We start from the raw sequence: 19375 nt of genomic DNA, 5'->3' as shown, positions 1-19375 counted from the left end.
AAGTGTTTATAAATATGCAAAATAGATTATTAGTCAATTGCACAAATTCTTGGCTAGAGGAGCATAAAAGTGTGCCCTGCGGCTTGTGACAAAAAAGAAAAAAGAAAAGAAATGAAAATAAATTTAGATTCTCTTTATAACTCCCCAGTAATGAGTGCTGAATAATTTACCTCTGATAGTGGTTATGTTAAAAGCAAACCATTTGTTTCTCTGAATGCTAACAAACAACATGCAGTAAATATGTGATTTTAAAATATTACATATACACGGAGGGACAAAATAAGTTGTTAATTTGAACAGCTTGGTAAATAGCAGCTGTTTAGCGACAACCTTGCCAACGCCATAAGTATTCTGAATCGCACTAATTATCATTTTGTTTAAGCCTAGCATGCTTCAGGAATGTTAATCCAACTAAAATGTATATGGCTTTTACTACAGGAGCCCAGGCTGGAACTTGGAATGAAATTCTGTTTAATGTGTTTGTACAGAGTAGCACTGGCTAGAGGGCAAAGATGTGAAACAGCCTACCAGCATAGGGCTGCAGCCTGTAGAGCAGGGGTGGGCAAAATGTGGCCCGGGGGCCAGATGCGGCCTACCAGGCCATTCTATCCGGCCCGCGGGGCCCCTAAAACACTTAAAAAATTAATATTTATCTGCCCTGGGCTGCCTGTCATGCGGCCCTCGATGGCTTGCCAAAACTCAGTAAGCGGCCCTCTGCCCAAAGTAATTGCCCGCCCCTGCTGTAGAGAATACAGGTATCAGACTGTGTTGGGTCAAAACACTTCATTGAGTGGTGCAAGCTGTGGTGTCGGTGCCCATCTCAAGGTCCCACATTGGAGCACCTAATGCACTTTTGATTTAATTCTTGGGATAGGAGAACAGCTTGGGACATTAGAAGTTTTGTTTGTGCCATAGGCTGATTCTCAATGGGCATGTGTACATGTTCATTAATATGCCATAATTACAACACATTAAGTTTAGTACCTGTAATAACTGGTACTAAATGCACCATAATTGGAATTACTGAGCATTAGTGCAGATGAATGCTTTTTTTTTGTGATGCTTGATGTGCATTAGCTCATTAGCACTTTTTTTGTGTGACGTGCTAATGCCCAGTAGAATTAGTCTAATGCGCATTTAGCATATCGTGTAGATGCACTCAATGAATATTAATTCCAGGCTGGCTGTTCTACTTCTGCAGAGGTGAAGGGGTTGTTTCGATGGCCTGTTAATGGGATCCGAGCATTTCCAGGGAGTTTTGACTGACTAGTGCTCTTCTAAGAATACATCCTGCCCATGATTCAGTGGGACTTTCTAGCATCAGTAGCACATTCTAACCATTTTGCAGTCATCAGCCAACAAAAAAATGCCTCCTGGACTTCCTTTGTCTCAACGTTGTTCACAAAGACAAGATGGATTCATAGCAATTGGGAGAGGAAGCCTAGAGTACTTGTGGCTGTTATCTTGTACTACATGGATTGATTGTATTAAACAATTCTTATACTCTTAAGCAGTGCTGGGAGGGGAACGGGAAAAGGAGATGGAGGGTCCAGGAAAATTAAAATCGCCTTCAGAATGGGCACAAAGCTTTTCTACCATAATCAAGGGGACTTAGTTCTACACACAAAACCAAGGGCAACCTTGTATAATTGGGGAAGAGAGAAGGGCAATTTGCCCCACAGACTTCCCATACACTTCTAATTTACCTGGGAGACAATTAGCTACCATGGTGATCGGCACAAGTTTATTTAGACAGATGGGTGGAAGAGAAACAATTTCTGACACTCCAAATAGCAAGGCTGAATTGAATTCTGCTGGCAGCCAAGCAAAAATGAAGTGGGGAGATGTCAAACGTTGTTGACCTGATCTAAACCTTTATGAATCCAAGGCAAGAGAGAAATGTGCCTGTAAAGAACAGCTTTTCTTCAACTAAATGTATCTGTATCAGGGCAGAGGCAGCTTGTGAACTGATGGAGAACAGCAGCTCATTGGCAAAGACGGCAGGAGCAATGACTAAAGAAGCACAGATGGTGGAAGCATTTTTCACTTGCCAATGACATGGTGTTTTTTGGGGGGGACGGGGGGTTGTGCACTGGTATCAGGGGTGATTAAAAAGGAAGAAGCAAACCTGAGGCTCCTTGGCATCTCCCAGACTTACAGCTGAAGGACTCATGAGAAAAGGGCTCCGTTCTGTTGATTTTGGGCGAGCTGCTGTAATCCCTGCACCATCAGTAAAAGGGGAAAGCTGATGTCGTCATAGTCTCAGCCACAAATCACTGGACTTGGTGCAGGAATCTGAGGGCAAGGTCAGAAAATTTCCTAATCTCAATGGCTGTGCCAAGCTTTAAAAGTCTACTTGCAATGAATTCTTTTATTGTGCCAGTGGTACGGCTGGGGTAGATTTAGGCCAGCTTTTAAGTACAGGGCATCCTTCAGAAGAATTTTGGAGAAGAATACCCTGCATTTGAAAGCTTATCTAAACTTATCCTAAGCATGTATTTGGTTCAGTAAAATATATCAGCTATAATCCTTGCCTCCCGCACATTTTCTAAACCATCATGGCTAATTCACTTCAATGCTACTTGGAAGGAAATGATTTTGAGCGGAGGGTGGTTTAGAGCTAGGTTGTCAGGGTGTGTTAGTCGAGCATAAAAGGAAATGATATATTTAAAAAAGGAAATGGGTTACGTGGACCCAAAGGAGTAGCAAGGGTGTTCAGACACTCCAGGGGCCCTAGGGATGAAAGCTGGGTGTTAGGCTTGCATGTCCATCCTGAAATGTGGTATGGTTATGGATGTTAGAGAGATGGTCTGTTGGTTGGTCTAGTCCTTCCCCCATCCTGTGAGATTCTCCATACCTGACTGTCCACCAAGCTTTTGCTGTGTTGAAACAAGGGCCCTTTACTTTTCGTGCACCTTATGGGCTCTCTTCCATGGAGGCAATGGCTAAAACTCGAACGTCAAGAGTTTGCTTGTGTTCTCCAGTCATACAGTAAAAATGAATTCTTCTAGACTAGCTGTCCCCTACCCCAACCTCTCCTTTCCCTTGAGCTGGGCGAGAGAATTCGAAGCTGGAGGACACGGGAGAGTCTGTCTTCATCCTCCAGTCTTTCAGCGAAGAGGGAAATGAGGATACATCGTGACTCATAAAACCCACATTTAGGCAGCAGGAAGGAAGAAAGCTTAGAGACCAATTCTGAGAGACCAATTTTCCACATTGTGAGCCATAAAGGACTACATCTATTACTTATCCCCTTGCCTTTTAGCTTTCCAAACAACTGCTTCAGGGAAACTAAGTGACAAAATTGAAAAAGGAAAAGTGCTGCGTTTATCAGATAGAAGTGATCGTAGCAAGCACAGTCAGCTCATTTAGCGAGCCAGGAACAAGTGGTCACTGGAAAGTCCGGATGAGATGCAACTAACTGACCTCAGGGGGAAAACGGCCCTGCTAGAAATTAGGGGTGGAAATCAACTTGCTTGTCTTGGCACGTTCAGTGTCTCTGTCTCCCTGTCAATTGACTTGCCTATTTTTAGCTTTGCTAACTGGTTTATACAGCCTTACCACAAGTGTCCTGAGCAATTACAGCCTCCACTATTTCCCTGGGAGACTCTTTCATGCTCACGCCTATCTCGCTGTCAAGAGCAGATCCCATCTTTCTGCTGTTCGCTCTACCTTTTCCCCTTTTCAAGAAGGACATCACCAAAGATTGTTGTCAATGATTTTATGTAATATGGATGCAAGGAATCCCTAAGATCAGCCTACTAGGAGAGGAATAGAAAGGGTTTTCCTTCCACTCCTGTTTTTATCTTGCACATCACATGGCTCTAGCCAGTTAAGTGCACTCCTGAATACAGGGGGGCGTTTTACTGACAGCAGCAGCACCAGCCAGGCAGGGATGCACAAAGGAAGAGACAGGGAGGAAGGTGCACTTAATATGATAACCCCCAGGACCAGACAATTCTTCTAACCCTCAGAAAAAGAAATAGCCCCTTAATATGTTATACATTTTTAAGGGGAAAAAAGGTTAGACATGGCAGTTTAATAATTAAAAATGTCAGTGTTTGTGTTTCAGTTCACCCCCTCGCTTCTAGGTACGCACACTAAATAATTCAGTTCCCTCTGTGGTATTTGTAGGGAGTTCACATTTTAAGGACAGTTTTGCCACCCTTCAGTAGCATAACTTAAGCTGGGGAGAGCAGGGTGCCAGCCCCAGGCACTGATTTAAAGGGTGCAAGAGGGGCAGGCACACAGCAGCAGCAGGTGTTTTATGGGGAGCCAGCAGCATGGCAGTCATAGCTCAGCACCCTGTTTTCTTTCCCCCGACACCTCTATTCAGGGCACCAAAATATCTAATTACATTTCTTCTGACCTTCCCTTCCCAGCCACAGCCTTGCAAGTGGCTCCACCAAGCTATACATTTTTGGCTCTTGCTCTTTTCTTGTGTGTCTTGTTTAATCCTGAGCTGTAATCACTTGTGCTTCCTTTCTCCAAGCTGCCTTTCAACGTAGCCCTCTCTTCTGAGAAGGTGTTGAAGTGAGTGCTGTATTCCAGCTCAGCCCAGAAAAGGTGTTAGCTGGCTGCCTTCATTACAAAGTACATGCATGTACTTAGCCCAGAGTTGAGGGTCATAGTCCCCCTGCTTTGGATTATGCTCACACCAAGGCTATCAGCTGCATGAGAAGATGAAAGGAACAGCTGTGGTCTCAATTGCTTCCATTTAATCCTGCCCTGTGCAACCAGAAATGACTCAAATAGCTTAGGGAAAGCACTGTGAGTGGCCTTCTCTTGATGAGGCTTTCACATCTGACAAAAAGTAGGTTTCCTACGCAGCAGCTGACTGGTCATGAAGCCCGATGGCATTTTGATAGATTTATTATGAGTCAAGAAGTTTAGATTTGCTTTGCCAGCAGTGGGGCATAATTTAAAAGGGAGAACATCTTCCCTTTGTCTGCAGCATGGAATTACTTTTAGACTATTACTGTGTTTGTTATCAAGAGAGGAGTGAAGACATCAAGACCAAGATGATCATATGGGCTTTAGGGAGACGCAAAGCTTGAATTCATGCAAGGGGTGATGTATCCCCTAATCTCTGACTGGCACACCCTCTTCCAGGGGCTGGGAAATAAGGGTTATACAAGAGGAATACTGGTCCATGAAGAAGGCTTGTGGTTATAGCATGGATGCAGATCTGACCAGCAATCCATAGACTGTCTTGAACCACAGCTTTGTTACCCACTGCACACCACTGAATGGCTGGCATATTGGGTATCTAAGGATCTCCAGAGACACCTAGGAACATCTGGACCATGTCTGTTAGGTAGGGGATGCCCTAGTATTAGAAGTGAGAAAGTTGTGGTGTATATCTAAGAATAATGTGGACGCTTTTGGCACCGCAGGGAAAACCGTGTAGGGTCCCTGGCAGCAGGCGGCAGAGCTGCCCCTTGAATGGGGTAGGAGGCTCTGTCCAGGGGACCAGGCATCTTGGGGCAGTTGTGTGATATGAAGTTACCTGAGGCAGGTTCAGGTGATAGGAATGACCCAGTGCACTGACAGCTGGGAAATGCTCACCTCTGAGTAAGAGTGGGAGGAAGGTCAAAGACTTTTGACTGCTCAAACCCAAGTTGTTTAGTTTCCTGTTGAGGACTGAGCTGGACTTCACCCATTCCTTTTCTGCCTTGCCAAAGCTCCTCTCTGCATTGTTTTCACATGCACCTTTGGTACCGGTCTGTTTTGGGCATGCTGGACAAAAGCTTTGTATCATAGATCCTGGCATCCATTTTTAGCAAGGGACAGAGTAATGGTCTGCTCTATACTGAACAAACCTCACCAGGTGCCACCTTTTCATGCAATCTTTCTCAAACAGAACTCAACACAGGGGCAGTTACCAAAACGTTTAATGTTAACGGTTCTTACTGACACATGAAATGTCCATTGAGAGTTGCACTGCCATTTAAAAAAAAGGAAAGAAAAGGAAGCTTTCGTTGCAATGACAAATTCTAATACACATTTTTAACAATGACCTGGCAACTGCACAAACAGGGACGTATGGTCCTTACAGATCTTCAAGCAATAATTACAGTGGCAGAAACTCATCTAAATTTTTTTAAAAAGAACAAAATTAAATCCAGTCTCCACTGCCAGCATCCCATTGTCTACAGTGACTATGAAGGGGCACTTGCAATGAATTGGACATCCAAATACTACCATACTTGTGTGCTCACTTATGTGCATGTCAGTCTGCACACAGTAAATTTTGAGTTTTTTACGAGTTTGCATTCTGAACCAGTGTCTGCAGCCATTTCCACATTTTGCTGGGAAAACCTATCTTATGGCAGAAGACAGCAACCTGTCCCTGGTCTCAGCAAGCTAGACGGGCCATTTATTGAGGCACAGAGTTCTACCAGATATATCTTCCAGTTTCTCAGATTGAGCTTACCCAAACGGGACAGGGGTCAGAGCAAAGAGGCTTCAAGTTTCACGGGTAGGGTTATAGAAAAACCTGAGACTCGCTTGCTATGTTGGTTGGATTAAAAAGCATTTGAAATGGACCCTGGAAGCAGTACGCTGAGTTACACATGAATAGCTTACTATAGTGTTTTCATCAGCTGCAACTAATAGAATATGCCTTTGAAAGTATTTGTTAACAAAGCAAATGCTAAGACTATGCATTGCAAATAGCAGCAAACCTTGAGACACAATAGTCACTGCCAGACTCTCTCTGCAGTGTAATACAGGTACAACATGTACACTTTACTCTTAACATGTAGTGGTTCATAGCTGTTCCTTCAACCAGAACCTTAAAATCACTTGTTACACAATCCAAGTCAATTATGTCTTAACTAAATTACAATAAAAAAAAATCAAATATAATATACATATTAGTCGCATTGAGTGCTCTTAGACTTTTAAACTAAGTAAAGCTATAAATTATATTCAACCACGTTAAGTCACAGACAGCAACCTTTGCAGAGAGGTAAGCATCGTCTCATGTTTGACAAAAAAAAATTAGCATCAAACAAAGCATTTGGGTTAATTTTCATGATGAAAACTGCTTGGTGAAGCTGTTGCACTTCCTTTCATTTCGCAGCTGCTGCTTTCCTCCCAACACCCATTAGCTTATGCTCATAGCTTGGGATTTTCATAAAGAGCCAACAGCCTTGGGTAACTTCAAAGCATGTGCTCCTCATCCAGAGGTTTGCCTGAGGACAATAGGACAAAGTGGTTCCAAGCAACAGGCTTAAGCTCAGAAGTCTTAGGACCTGACAGATGCAACTGAAGTCAATGAAAAGATTCCCGTCAACTTGGGCAAGGTCACCGGCCCTTGGAAAGAGCAAGTCAACTTAACTTGTTCTTCCTCTTTCCTTCAGCAGAACCAGGATGAGCTCTTTGGTTGTGAGCTTGCACCCAAGCATCTCATCCAAGCCGCTGGCCCTGTCCAGTTCCCACTATTTCTAACTCCACCTGCTTGGTGCTGCCCTAACCATTTCCTTCTTGGCTGACACATTAAGTATTGCTCAATGCCAGCTCCATGGAATGACTGTAATTCATTCCACAAATGAAAGGATAAATATAGGACCTTTATATAGCCTTGATGGCTAATGTGCTACTCAGAGCTCTGCTATGGGATTTTTCCACTGTGCAGCCAGCTGGGAAGCCTTGCCTGAATATCCGTTTGGCATATACTGTGTTGTGTAAGGGATCGGATGGAAGTCAACAGTGCTGCAAACTTCCGTTCGTCACCTTTTGCTTACTTCCATGGGCCTTCAACTCCTTTCTCTGCTCTGTACAGAATAGGATTCTGCTCCTGTTTGCAAATGATCACTTTAAAACCACAGGAACAGTCTGAAAAGTGACAGCAAAAACTGCTTCAGAAGGTTCCTTGTGGCTTTTTATTTTGCCAAGTCCAAACAGAAGTTTTCCTTTGCTGTCAGGCTTCCTCCAGGATCTGAAAACCCAGCTGGAAACAGCTTGTGTGGAGGCTGCACACAACTGGAGCATGAGCTGAGAACGCAGCAGGCGCCCTGGGGCCCAGCTTGCTCTTCCGCAGGTGTGCAGGCTCTGGCCAGCCAAGAGGAATTAAAATGCATAGGCCCATAAGGCAAGCATGAAGTCGGACATGCATGGAGCATATCTGTAACACAACATGTTTTATGGTGCCACTGTTCTAACTGTCTACAGAAAAAATTAGTGATAAGTGGGAAGAAATGTAGAATGTCAAGGCCAGGTACACCAAGGAGCAAAAGAGATGCCAAAATGCGATTTAAATTTGCTAAATGCCAGCTACAGCTTCGCTTGCATCAATGCAGGGAGGTCTTGCAAGACACAGGCATTTTTGCAAGGAACCAAAGCGGTGTGGAGTAAGAGCACAAGGGCTGGGACAGTTAAGAACGGACATGTCGTGACAAAGCAGCTGAATCGTATCAACAGTACCTGAATGCAGGATTGCAAGAAACCTTCAAAAACCTGAAAAACATCACCTCAGTCTCTTGCAAAGTCCCCTCACTTTCTCAATCCCAGCTCAAGCTGCAGAGTTGGTGTTGAGCAAAATGATGGTGCCTTCCCAAGAATCAGAAGTGAATTTGATATCATCAGGACAGGCAGGGCTCTAGATGGATTAACCTCACCAAGTAGAGGTGTGACAGAGTAACCAAGAAGAGTCCATCAATCAAAACTGAACTGCGTGGCTATTTTTCAGAAAGACCATGAAACAGAGAAACCAAGCTAATAACCCTGAAATCCTCACTTGCAGAGAACGGCCCAGAATCTGTGCATAAAACGTGTGGGCTAGGGAGCTTAATCCACCTGGATTACCAATAATCTAACATTTCTAAAGCACTGTCCCATAGCTCTGACCTCTGCAAACTGAAGCATGGTGGAGGTAAGGGGAGAGGGGAAATGTGTCCAGGTCAAACAGGATCTGTCTGCTAAGTAGTAAGGGGAAAAATTCCAGTTTTTGGTACAGAGAAATTTCTTTGCAAGGGAAAAATAAAAGCTGTAGTGTTCTTTTCCTGCAATTTAACAGCTGCACATCATCAGATGTTATGTAAAAAGGTTAGTTTAAATTATAGGATAAGCAGATGAGTTAGTGGTCAGAGGACACAGGACAGCACAAACTGTACTGCCTTTCTGTGGAAGGGCAGATAATTATATAAAAAAATATAGATATACTTTCTCTAATCCAAGATTCTTGTAGTGACAGGGCTTGCCTTATTTTTTTCTGCTGCCCTGGTCTCCTCTCAATGAGGAATACATCACTAGAAAAGGGCTTAGTGCAATTGATAAAATCAGTAGCAAGTCATCACAATTTTCTACATCAGTCGAAAAAACCCCACAAAACACACACACCCAACACCACAGACGGACAGTCACATTTTGGTATGGCTTTGGGTTGTCACTAGCCTTCTTCTGATAGGCAAGTAATTTGTGTGGCTCAGAACAATCCAACTCCAAGTCTTTTAAACATCTGATCTATCGAACAAAGACCAAAGTGTTTCTCTGATTTGCTTCAAGGGAAATAAGTCCCCAGGGCCCACTGAGATGACTTTTGGTTTCCTTTTCCCATTTTATGCAATACATTTGAGCTGAGATATGGCTGTGCAGCGCTGCATCCATCCTTCATTCTTTAGCCCCACACCTTCAAGGGAGAGAGCAGAGCCTGGCAGGATGAACGTGGGTCGTTCTTACATGGGAGTCTGAAAGCTGGGAGCCGAAAGGCCATTTTTTAGGCAGAAGTTCAACAGCCTGCTGCTACACGTGGCACAATCGCTGGCATGGAGGGGACGAGGCTGGTTTTGGTGCTGCGGAGATTAATGCCTCCCCACGTCCTGGTGAAGGCTTTGGCAGGTCTCTTGACAGCAAGCGGACTTCTCCCAGGGCACCGTCACGCCGTAAAACAGCTTTACCTAGGGGAGGGAGGGGGGAGACAAATGGCAAAAGGAATTGGCGTGGTCAGGGAAGGTCTGTAGTTAAATTGCTCACAGGCAGAGCTGGGAATTTATGTACAAGATAAGGGGGAGGGGGGAACCCCAAGAAGAAAATAATAGTATTCACTTCTGATTGCTGTCAGTTCCCTTGGAGGCTTATTTCCATGGTGACGCTGGACACGGACCTGATTTAATGCACTGGGGAAAGCAAGAGAGCAATCCAAGCAAACAGCGGGTGGGGTTAAGAAGGCAGTCAAGCAACAGTCGGGAGAGCCTGACTGCAGCCAGGGCAGCTTTTGCAGCACAGAACAGAGATCCTGAGCCCCGTAACAACACTGCTTGTTTCCCATGTTAGCCCCACTAAGGAAGGTAGTTTTCATATCCACCAACCCTTCACCGGGGCTCTTTTGGTTGCTAACTTCTTTCTGAGTAGGGCTGCAAGGCCTGTACCTATTGCGCTAGCCAGCTGGGAGCTTCTGGCCTCAGCCTTTTTCTTTGTGGCCTGACTCAGTGGGGGGCAGAGACTGGCTTTCAAAAGGTGCCTGGCCACGAAACCCTTCCAGCAGCACCAAAGCTCCAGGTAGTTTGTTGCATTTACAGCAAATGACTGAATGAGTTAGTGATTTTTCACCCTTCGGACAAGAATAAACGATGTCCCCCATTTATCCAGGCCCCTTTATGGCTCTGCCTGCCGCTGCTGCAAAAATATACATGTAAGCAGTTACAAACTCAGTGCAATTCCCCTTGTATCAGACAGAAAAGGCCTCTGGCTTTCACTTGCAAGAAATCCATTATAGCTGCTCTCTGGGGACCAAACACCTTGCTGTAATAAGCAGACAATGCTGCTCTCCATTCAAGGCTGCGCAGGCTCTGGAAGGGGATGGCTTCTACAGATGGGGACTCGTTACCTCCTGTGTAACTCTCAGACAGCAGCAACCTGCAAAACTGAGCCCGGGTGAAAACGGAGCCCTACAATTCTGGTGCCACGGCTCCTAGAGAGACAAGCTGGGGTGGAAATCAAAGTCAACTTCCAGTATGTGCTGCCCCCCGCCTATTCCTTAGCACCAAGGTATAAGCTGCACTAGTCCCTCTGCCTCTCCACTAAAGCACCTGCGCTTAAGGACTTATGCTGTTGCTCTCCAGTTGATGCTAGGTATAGCTGGGTTGAAACCATCTACTTCCCTGCTCATTTCCTCTGCCTTACATCTGTATGTGTGGGTACAACACCTTGCCCCTCTCTTGGGGCACTCTCATAGCAAGAGCAGGGGACACTTGGAAAAAATGCTCTGTTCCCAAAATACGTCTTGGTTTTGCTGCTACTAGAAGACTGGGTGGGAAGATGCTCTTCACTGAAAGCAAACTAATGACTATAAAGTAGGTGCAGGAAGGGATGAAGAGTTTGATCAGCTTCAGAAAGCATTTGTAATTTTCTTTCACAAATTTATTTAAGTGTTTTGGGGAAATTCCCACCCAGATACCCGTATTCTGTCTCTCCATGTTCCCCCTAGTTACTCTGTTCTGGGCTCTCACCTGGCATCCATCATCACCACAGCACCTCAATACCTTCCAGCAGGGATGTCAAACTCATCAAGCCCTGTAAGCTGGATGAACAGCATACAGCTGGGTCTGCAAGCTGGATGAATGGCAGGCGGCTGGGTCCATGGGGTGGCAGGGTCCACAGGCAAGCCCCGTGTACCAAATCCCACGAACGGGGCTTGCATGCAGCATGTCCCTCAGACCCGTTGTGTGCTTCACATGGAGTGCGCATCAGCCCTAAACCTGTGTGCATGAGAGGGAAAATTACCCTGCTGCATGCAATGGCAGTGTAACAGGGCTAGTGTGCTATACCCCAGTGTGAGCTGCATTTCAATGCAAGGCCAAGTCCCTGGAGGTGTTCTCAAATCCTTTGGCTTATGAGAAGCAATAATATTAGTTCAGTGTTTTCTGGAGAAGCACACAGGCAATTCCTCAGTGCATTAAGCTCATTAACTCTCCCCTAATAACTCCATCCTTTTACCTTTTTTGAAAAGGTTTCATTTTGCTACTGAGTTTAAAGGGACGATTGTTCTAATGACACTAAGCAAACAGAGGGCTCCGAAGCAGGACGTGAAAGCAAACCTGATACTGTACCAGCCTTTGTCTACAGTCCCTGCTGGTTACCAGAGGTGCCCTCAAGTTATTGAGCCAAAAGGTTTTATCAGGGCGGTTCTCAGGGTATATTATGAAGTCTATGGAAGTTTTTGCTCTGGTGTCAGTGCACAGTGCTGCCTGGCAAATGAAAGAGGCACTTGAAGGACTATAGTTTTTTTTTTTTTTTTAAAGAAGGGGACAGAAAAGGTTGGATCTAGAGGAGAGGAACCCAGTTGTCTTCTGCCACCTTTACCAAGGTGCAACCCCACCTTTGCCAAGCGCCAAGAGTCACTGATACGACAACCTAGCTTGGTCCCTAAGCAGGGCTGTATCTCTACAAAGCTGCCACCACCAAGGTGTCAGAGCATGTGCCTGCCCGTGCAGCTGCAGTAGCTCTATTAGGACAGCCATGCTGCCACAGCACCATGTGTGCTCTGGGACCGCACCTGCAGCTGAATGGACTTCACACGCCTTCAGCTGGCTGTCAGCAGATGCCTGCCTCCACTCGACCAGGACAGCACGATGCTGCTGTTGGGCTGGAGGGTACCGCCAAAGCAGGGAGGGCTCGAAAAGCGCTTGCTTTAAGTTTGCAGCAAAATTCTGCATCATAAACTAGGCCTAAGTTTCTCTGTTTTTTATCATGATGGCTCCTAACCAAGACCAACTCAGAGGTGCAAAACAGGCACCGGTCTATCAGGAGATGTACCAGAGGACAAGGCTTTTTTTGGATTACTTCTAGCTGGACCAACTGTGCAGTTGGGAGAGCTGTTAGAGAAGCTCTCAGGCATCAAATGAACTTCCTTGGGTCACAAAAACCCTTGCTTCCAGGACATTCAGCACCAATGTGGCCACAACACTCCCACCTTACTACAACATGAAACCTACTTACAAACGCTCTTCCTGTAGGCCAGCGAGCCACTTGATGACAATACCCCACCATCAGACAGGCATGGACTTTTGGGGTTTTTGCCTTCCTCTGTAGCAGGAGGCAGGGTCCTCTTCTGGTAGACAGTGCCCTTGTCCCCCTGCTTTCCCTGTGGCGGGTTAGGGTGTTCTGGTGTTTTGAGGCATTGTGCAAAGATCGTTTATTTTAACAGATTAGACTAATGCTTTTCTAGGATGGTTTAGATAGAGATGATCCTGCCTTGAGCAGAGGCTGGACTAGATGACCTTGCAAAGTGCCTGCCAGGTCCTTACTGGCTAGCATCATAGAAAAGTAGCAATATGGACTGGGTCAAATGTCCAAAACCCCAAAGGGGTCCTATATTCCCTTCCACCTGCAAAAGCCTCTGCACTCCCCACTGGAGCTGCCTCTGGACTCTGTAGTTTAATTTGTTGGTTTAAAAAAAAAACACAAAACCACACAAGTAAACACACCAAAACACAACCCCACATAAAAATGTTTCTGTGAGGCTTTTCAAGTAGGTGTTATTGCCTAAGTGGCTTTGCCTCTCTGCTGTGTGACAGGCTTTGATTTACATGTTCAGCCTCTTGTCACACAGAAGCAAGCTCTCAGGATTAGAGGCACTGTTGACGGAGCTGCTTCCCTGCAATGTAAAGAAGAATAGGAAACTCAATCCAGGCACGTACACGCCTGTGTCTGTCATGCAGGTGACTTTACTACCCACTGACAGGGCTTTGCTTAGTTAAGACTGTGAAGTGGTCTAATGAGTCTGCTTTGTGCATGTAGGGAGGGGTGTCCTATCAACACGGCTGGCTGCAGCAAGAGGCAGGGAATCCTAAAGACGCTGCCTTCAGCCCAGCTGATGTTGTCTGCTACTTCTCTGTGCCTCGCTCAAACCTGGAAACACAGCGTGCAAGGACAAAGCATCAAAGGAAGCAAACTGCCTGTATGAGCACAATTGGAAAGGCACGTGCCACTTCTCCCCTGCTGCTGTCACTCTGCTGTGAGGCTTTTAATTAAAATGCTATTTGCCAGCGGTGAGAGGGGAGAGCCTGAAACTTTAATTATTCCACAAAACACAGATGCAAGTGTCTGCTTGGTTCTGTCAGATGCTATAGCGACACACAACCTGCCCACAACTTCTAAAAGATTTGTGATGGACCGAAATTACAAGCCTACGTGTATTTTGGTCCTTTGTGCATCAGGCAGCCAGAGAAGTGATTTTTGTATAGAAGCAGCCCTAAGACAGTTTATACGCGGGGAAGTGACAGGAAGCAGCCACCAGCATGGTATTCCAGCCAAATGGTCTTTGCCACCTCAGACCTAGAAGTCTGAAGACTTGCTTTGACATATCCAAGGAACGCAACAAGATATTAGCCAAATACACCCGTGGTACATCAAAGTTGATATACATGCCTTTTATATTTGCTCCCATTAAGCCCATTCCCTTTCTTCTGAGCTCCAAAGCTTTCCTCAGGGATGCCTATCCAAGCCAAGTGCTTCAGGCTCCCTACTGATGGAAGGCACTCAAGAAATGAGAGGTTGTAATAAATTGTTTATTCCTTTCCTTCTTCGAATGATAGACCAAGCTTTTGTAGCCCAACCGCCTGGAAGCATCTGGGAGTGGTAATAAGAACTGGCAGATGACTTTGCATGAAAGGATTTTAGAGGTTCTGGGGTTGTTTCTAGGGTTTCCCTTCCTATCTAGAGGACTTAATTAGGACAGAGTATACATTACAGAGTTGTACCTAGCAGGACGGGTGGGTGCAAATGCCAAAAGTGTAGCATGACTGCACAAGCCATATCCTTCAAGACGAACGTACTGCAAATCAGTACACAGATGATCTGCACCAGTAAAGCAATTGCAGGAGTGATTCTTAACAACCGTGCCACTGGATACTAGCACGGTGAACAGCTAAACAGTGGTTAGCTTGGCTCCAAGCAAGCCGTTCCAGTCCAAGCATTGGCGTGCTCACGCAAGGGCTGCTGGGAAGTCCATGTATTGCACTCCTGTGAGGGGGATGCAGCCAGTGATCAGTATGGCAAGATTCACTAGGCCAGGTGATCAGAGGGAGGATGCCAAGAGGAGGAAATGCTCACTGGGAAGAAATGGGAGGCTGGTGGAAAAGAGCAGGACGTGCTGCCCTGGCTGGCAGGAGGCACCTGCAGATGTTTTAAACAAAGAAAAAAATGAGAAGGAAGTGGGAGCAGGGATCCTCCAGCCCCAGGAGGGTTCATCATGCACCATTATCTGCCAGACCTCAGCCTTGCTCTTGCTGCCTCCAGGATGTTGCAGGTCATTACATTTTGCCTTAATTAGCTAACGAGCTGGAAATATCCATCTCATCCCTTCCCTGGTGCACTGACCCTGCCAACACTTCTGTGACTTCCTCTGATATATCCGGGTTTCAGCATCTGAAAGGGGGTTTTTTTGGAGGCAGGGGAGGGGAGTGTTTGCTATCAGGGGGAATAAGAAAGCCTTCCCATAAGCAGCAGTTAATGAAGCCTCATTAAAATATATAGGCACTGGCTAAAATGTCAAAAACAGCCCTTTTATTGGTACAGCAACAGTGCTATGGTTAGCCACATACGCTGCACTTCTTTCCCTTTGTGTAAGATTATTAAAAGTGGTATCTCCATTTTATTGTGCTCCTGGCATGCAAATCAGCACTAGACTGCACTCAAAAGCCTTGGACCACAGATAGCATAAAAGAGTTGCTTGCAGAGGGCACAAGATGGTAGAGGAGAATATGAGATTCCCACCGAACCAGCAGTCCAGGCTATAACTGGAGTCACGCAGGTGGTGCTGATGGAGCAAGGGTAGAAAGGTGCATCTGAAAGAGGTAGGCAGTCAGCTTTTCCTGGAGTCGCTTTGCTGGGTTTTACTCCCTTTGCTAACTGAACAAAGAATACTGAACGATATTCTCTTCAAGCAATTAATCCTACTGAGGAATCCTTCCCCCCCCCCCCACCTCCTCAGGCATTACAGTGTATGTGCTATTGTATAAAAGGCCAAACCAACCCATAGTTTTAATAAGAGACTTCCCTTTGAACAAAGAACTTGGTGAAAGGTGAACTCTTCTGGGGATGTGGTGAAGTCTCTGGGCACAGAATCTGGAGACCCTGAAACTTTCTATGACTTTTAAATCCTAAAAGTTCCTCTCCCTCTCAATCTTGCCAAGGGACTGGCTGTAGGAAGATGCTCTCTTTCTAACTGTTGGAGCAAAGGAACCCCTAGGCCAAGCAGTACAGATTTCTGAAAATGTAAATTCAGTAGCCACTGCACTGGGATTTCATCTTCCCAGACTGGAGAAAGAGAAAGCAAAAGGACAGGATGGTGTAGATCAAAAATAAACTCTCTTGGTGACACTCTTCCTCTGCATCACCCAAAGTGTAGGTGCATCTTGGTCTCTAAGAACCTGAGAAGACTGAGTTCATTTCAGTCAGAGACAATATAGTGTACTCTGGGTGACCAAACAGTCAGATAATGTGGCTAGGACTCTCCCTGGTCAGACTTCCCAGTAAGTTTGCCTCGTTGCTTATCTGATATTTTGCTACTGGATGACTCTCTCCTGCAGCACTACTGTGAATCCCATTCAATTTCTCTTGGTCTTAAGAAACCGTCTCCAGTCCCACCACAAAAAGTTTGCATAGAAAGTAGCCTGGGAATGCACTTAGCAGGGCATGTTTAGATTGCTCTTTTCTTCCCTTTAGAGCCAGTCCAGTGCATAATCCAATGCCCAGCAAGCCCCATGTGTTCTTTATGAACCTAACCGCCAACAGAGTGGTCTATGCCACCCAGGACAAATGAGGCAGTCTGCGGCTCCAGTGTGCGTACGCAATGCGGTGGGATAGGAAGCTGTCTGCGGGGATGGGAAGCAGGTGGTAAGACTGTGAGAGTGGAGTTTCCCTTCAGGAGTCATCTGAATGGGGAAAAAGCAATCACTTGCCACAGCAACCCTTCGGTGGAAGTGGACTCTGCTGGCTGGGATGATATCCTGTGTTTCTACAGTGCCTGTTGGCCACACCGATAAACCACACTTCCAATTAGTCATAGATTGCTAGGGGGTGGAAGAGACCTTGGAAGATCAGGTCCACCCCCCTGCTCTAGGGATGAAGACAACGGGGGGTCAAGTGACCCCAGCAAGGTGACTGTCCAATCTCCTTTTGAAGATTTCCAGGGTAGGTGACTGCACACCACTGGAGGGAGTTTATTCCACAGTCTAGACACCCTAGCTGTGAAGAAGTTTTTTCTGATATTAAGTCTGAAGTAGAGTTTGTATCCATTGGTCCTGGTCTTCCCAGGGGTGCCCTAATGAACAGTTGCTCACCAAGCTCCTGATGCACTCCTGATATAGCGGTAAGCCGCTATCAAGTCCCCTTTCAACCTTTTCTTTAGATTAAAGAGGCCCAGGTCCCTCAGCCTTTCCTTGTATGGCTTGCCTTGCAAGTCCCTGATCATACCGATGGCTCTTTTCTGGACCCCCTCAAGTTTTTCCATGTCCTTATTGAAGTGCGGCGCCCAGAACTCGATGCAGTACTCCAGCTGCGGTCTCACCAGCGCTGAGCATAGCAGGAGTATCACTTAGTTTTACATGAGATGCATCAGTTGATGCATGCCAGCGTGCCGTTTGCCCTGCTGACCACCGCCTCGCACTGACGGCTCATGCTCATGTGATGGTCAATCATTACCCCTAGGCCCCTTTCACCCATGGTGCAAGTCAGGCTGTCACCACCAAGTCTGTATGTATGTTGAGGGTTGTTTGCCCCCAGATACAGCATCTTACACTTGGAAATGTTAAACTTCATCTGGTTCCGGTCTGCCCAACTCTCAAGCCTGTCCAGGTCCGCCTGTATATGCAACCTATCTTCTGATGTGACCACACTGCTCCATAACCTGGTGTCGTCCATGAACTTGGCCAGTGAGCTTTTCACTCCCCCATCCAAATCCATTGATAAAGATGTTAAAAAGCACCAGTCCAAGCACAGACTCTGAGGGACACCACTGGCCCCTTTGTGCCAGGATGAAATGGATCCGTTCACGAACTCTCTGGGTCCTACTTTGAGGTTACCAGGTAAATTCGTTACCACTATGCATTCAAAAGAGGGACCCTCCTTTTACAAAAAGGTGAACTGAGGCAAAAAGGCTCACTGTCTTGCGTGAGGGGGCTCATGGTGCAGCAGGGGATGCAGGGGGAGAGGTGTGGCCTGTATGGCCCCTTAGAAGTTGGACAGCCCTGGTCTAAATCAAAGACTGAATTTTCCCCTCTAGAAATGCTGGATTTAAGCATCCCAACTCCCACTTACTTCAATAACCCTGTGTAGCTCTCTGAAGGCTGCATCAGCAGCAAGCAGGTCTTCCTTCTCCTGTTCTGTTTCTGTTGTGCTTGTCACAACCATACTGATGAAATGCATGTAAGAGTAGAGACTCGGAGACGGCCTTCCCATGAGATGGACCCTCTTCAAGAGGCCGAGTGGAAGCTACTCGGGGAGGCTGCAGGCAGAGATGATCTATGTGGAGCTCTGACAGTTGGGTTAGGAAAGTGCCAAGGAAAGATGAGACTGGTTTGGGACCAAATTATTTAAACAATTCAGAAAGATTGACTCATCCTCATTGTTTGCTTGCTTCCGACCCGTGCCTTACTCCTTCAGGGAGAGAGGCATTGAGTTATTTGGTAAGCTACCAAAAGAAACCACAGGCCACCACATACTTAAGTGTCTACTGAGTGCCCTTTGGCATGAACACATTGTTCCTGCTCTCAAAACAAGGTGGGGTGAGGATAATGCAAGTCAGCAGAAGTTTGGCCAGAACTAGGAGTTGCTGGGATCCACATGCATCCCTGAAGTTAATGAAGCCTCCACTAGACAAAGAAGCGTTCATGTCAAATAGTCCCTACCTGCCCGATACTGAGGGCCTGGACAAGTATATCAGCAGGACAAAGCCTGTCAGATGCTTCAGACCCAGATGTGCCCAAGTCTACAGACTATCCTGACAGCCCAGTGTTTTCTCCACCCAGTTCTAACAGAGCCCACGGAGAGAAGCAGCTCTGAATACAGGGACCCAACCCATTCACCCTACACACGTCTGACTCTCCCTGGTCAGACTTTCCAGTTCTCCTCTTTTGCTTATCCAACGTTTTGCTACTGGATGACTTTCCCTTGCACTGTTATTGTGAATCCCATTCAATTTCTCTTGGTCTTATGAAAATATCTCCAGTCTCACCCCCAAAACCACCCATTCACCCTACAAACATCTGAGTTTATCAGATGGCAGTGATGCCCTTACTGTACAGGAAAAGTGCACCTTCCCCCAGCAGCTACCACATCCAGAGAACGACTGGGTACAACAAGCAGCCAAGCACGAAAGTTGCGCTTGCTAAGCCGTGATACCGTGGTAGCTTGAAATGGCTTTGTGTTT

The 19375-nt window shown here is 46.1% G+C and overlaps 1 protein-coding gene across 1 annotated transcript in view; it reads right to left on the bottom strand.

Annotated features, from left to right (window-relative positions):
• Positions 1-5877: 5877 nt before the first annotated feature.
• FAM174B (family with sequence similarity 174 member B) overlaps positions 5878-19375 on the bottom strand; it is a 28102-nt gene continuing 14604 nt past the window's right edge. Inside the window, exon 3 of the mRNA XM_014605926.3 lies at positions 5878-9902. Within this exon, the coding sequence (XP_014461412.3) occupies positions 9899-9902 (4 nt within the window). The 3' untranslated portion in view covers positions 5878-9898. The remainder of the gene's footprint in view (positions 9903-19375) is intronic.

Source organism: Alligator mississippiensis, chromosome 11 (assembly GCF_030867095.1).
Source record: "Alligator mississippiensis isolate rAllMis1 chromosome 11, rAllMis1, whole genome shotgun sequence".
In the NCBI taxonomy this organism is placed as follows: domain Eukaryota; kingdom Metazoa; phylum Chordata; order Crocodylia; family Alligatoridae; genus Alligator; species Alligator mississippiensis.
This window is presented reverse-complemented; position numbering and strand designations above follow the sequence as displayed.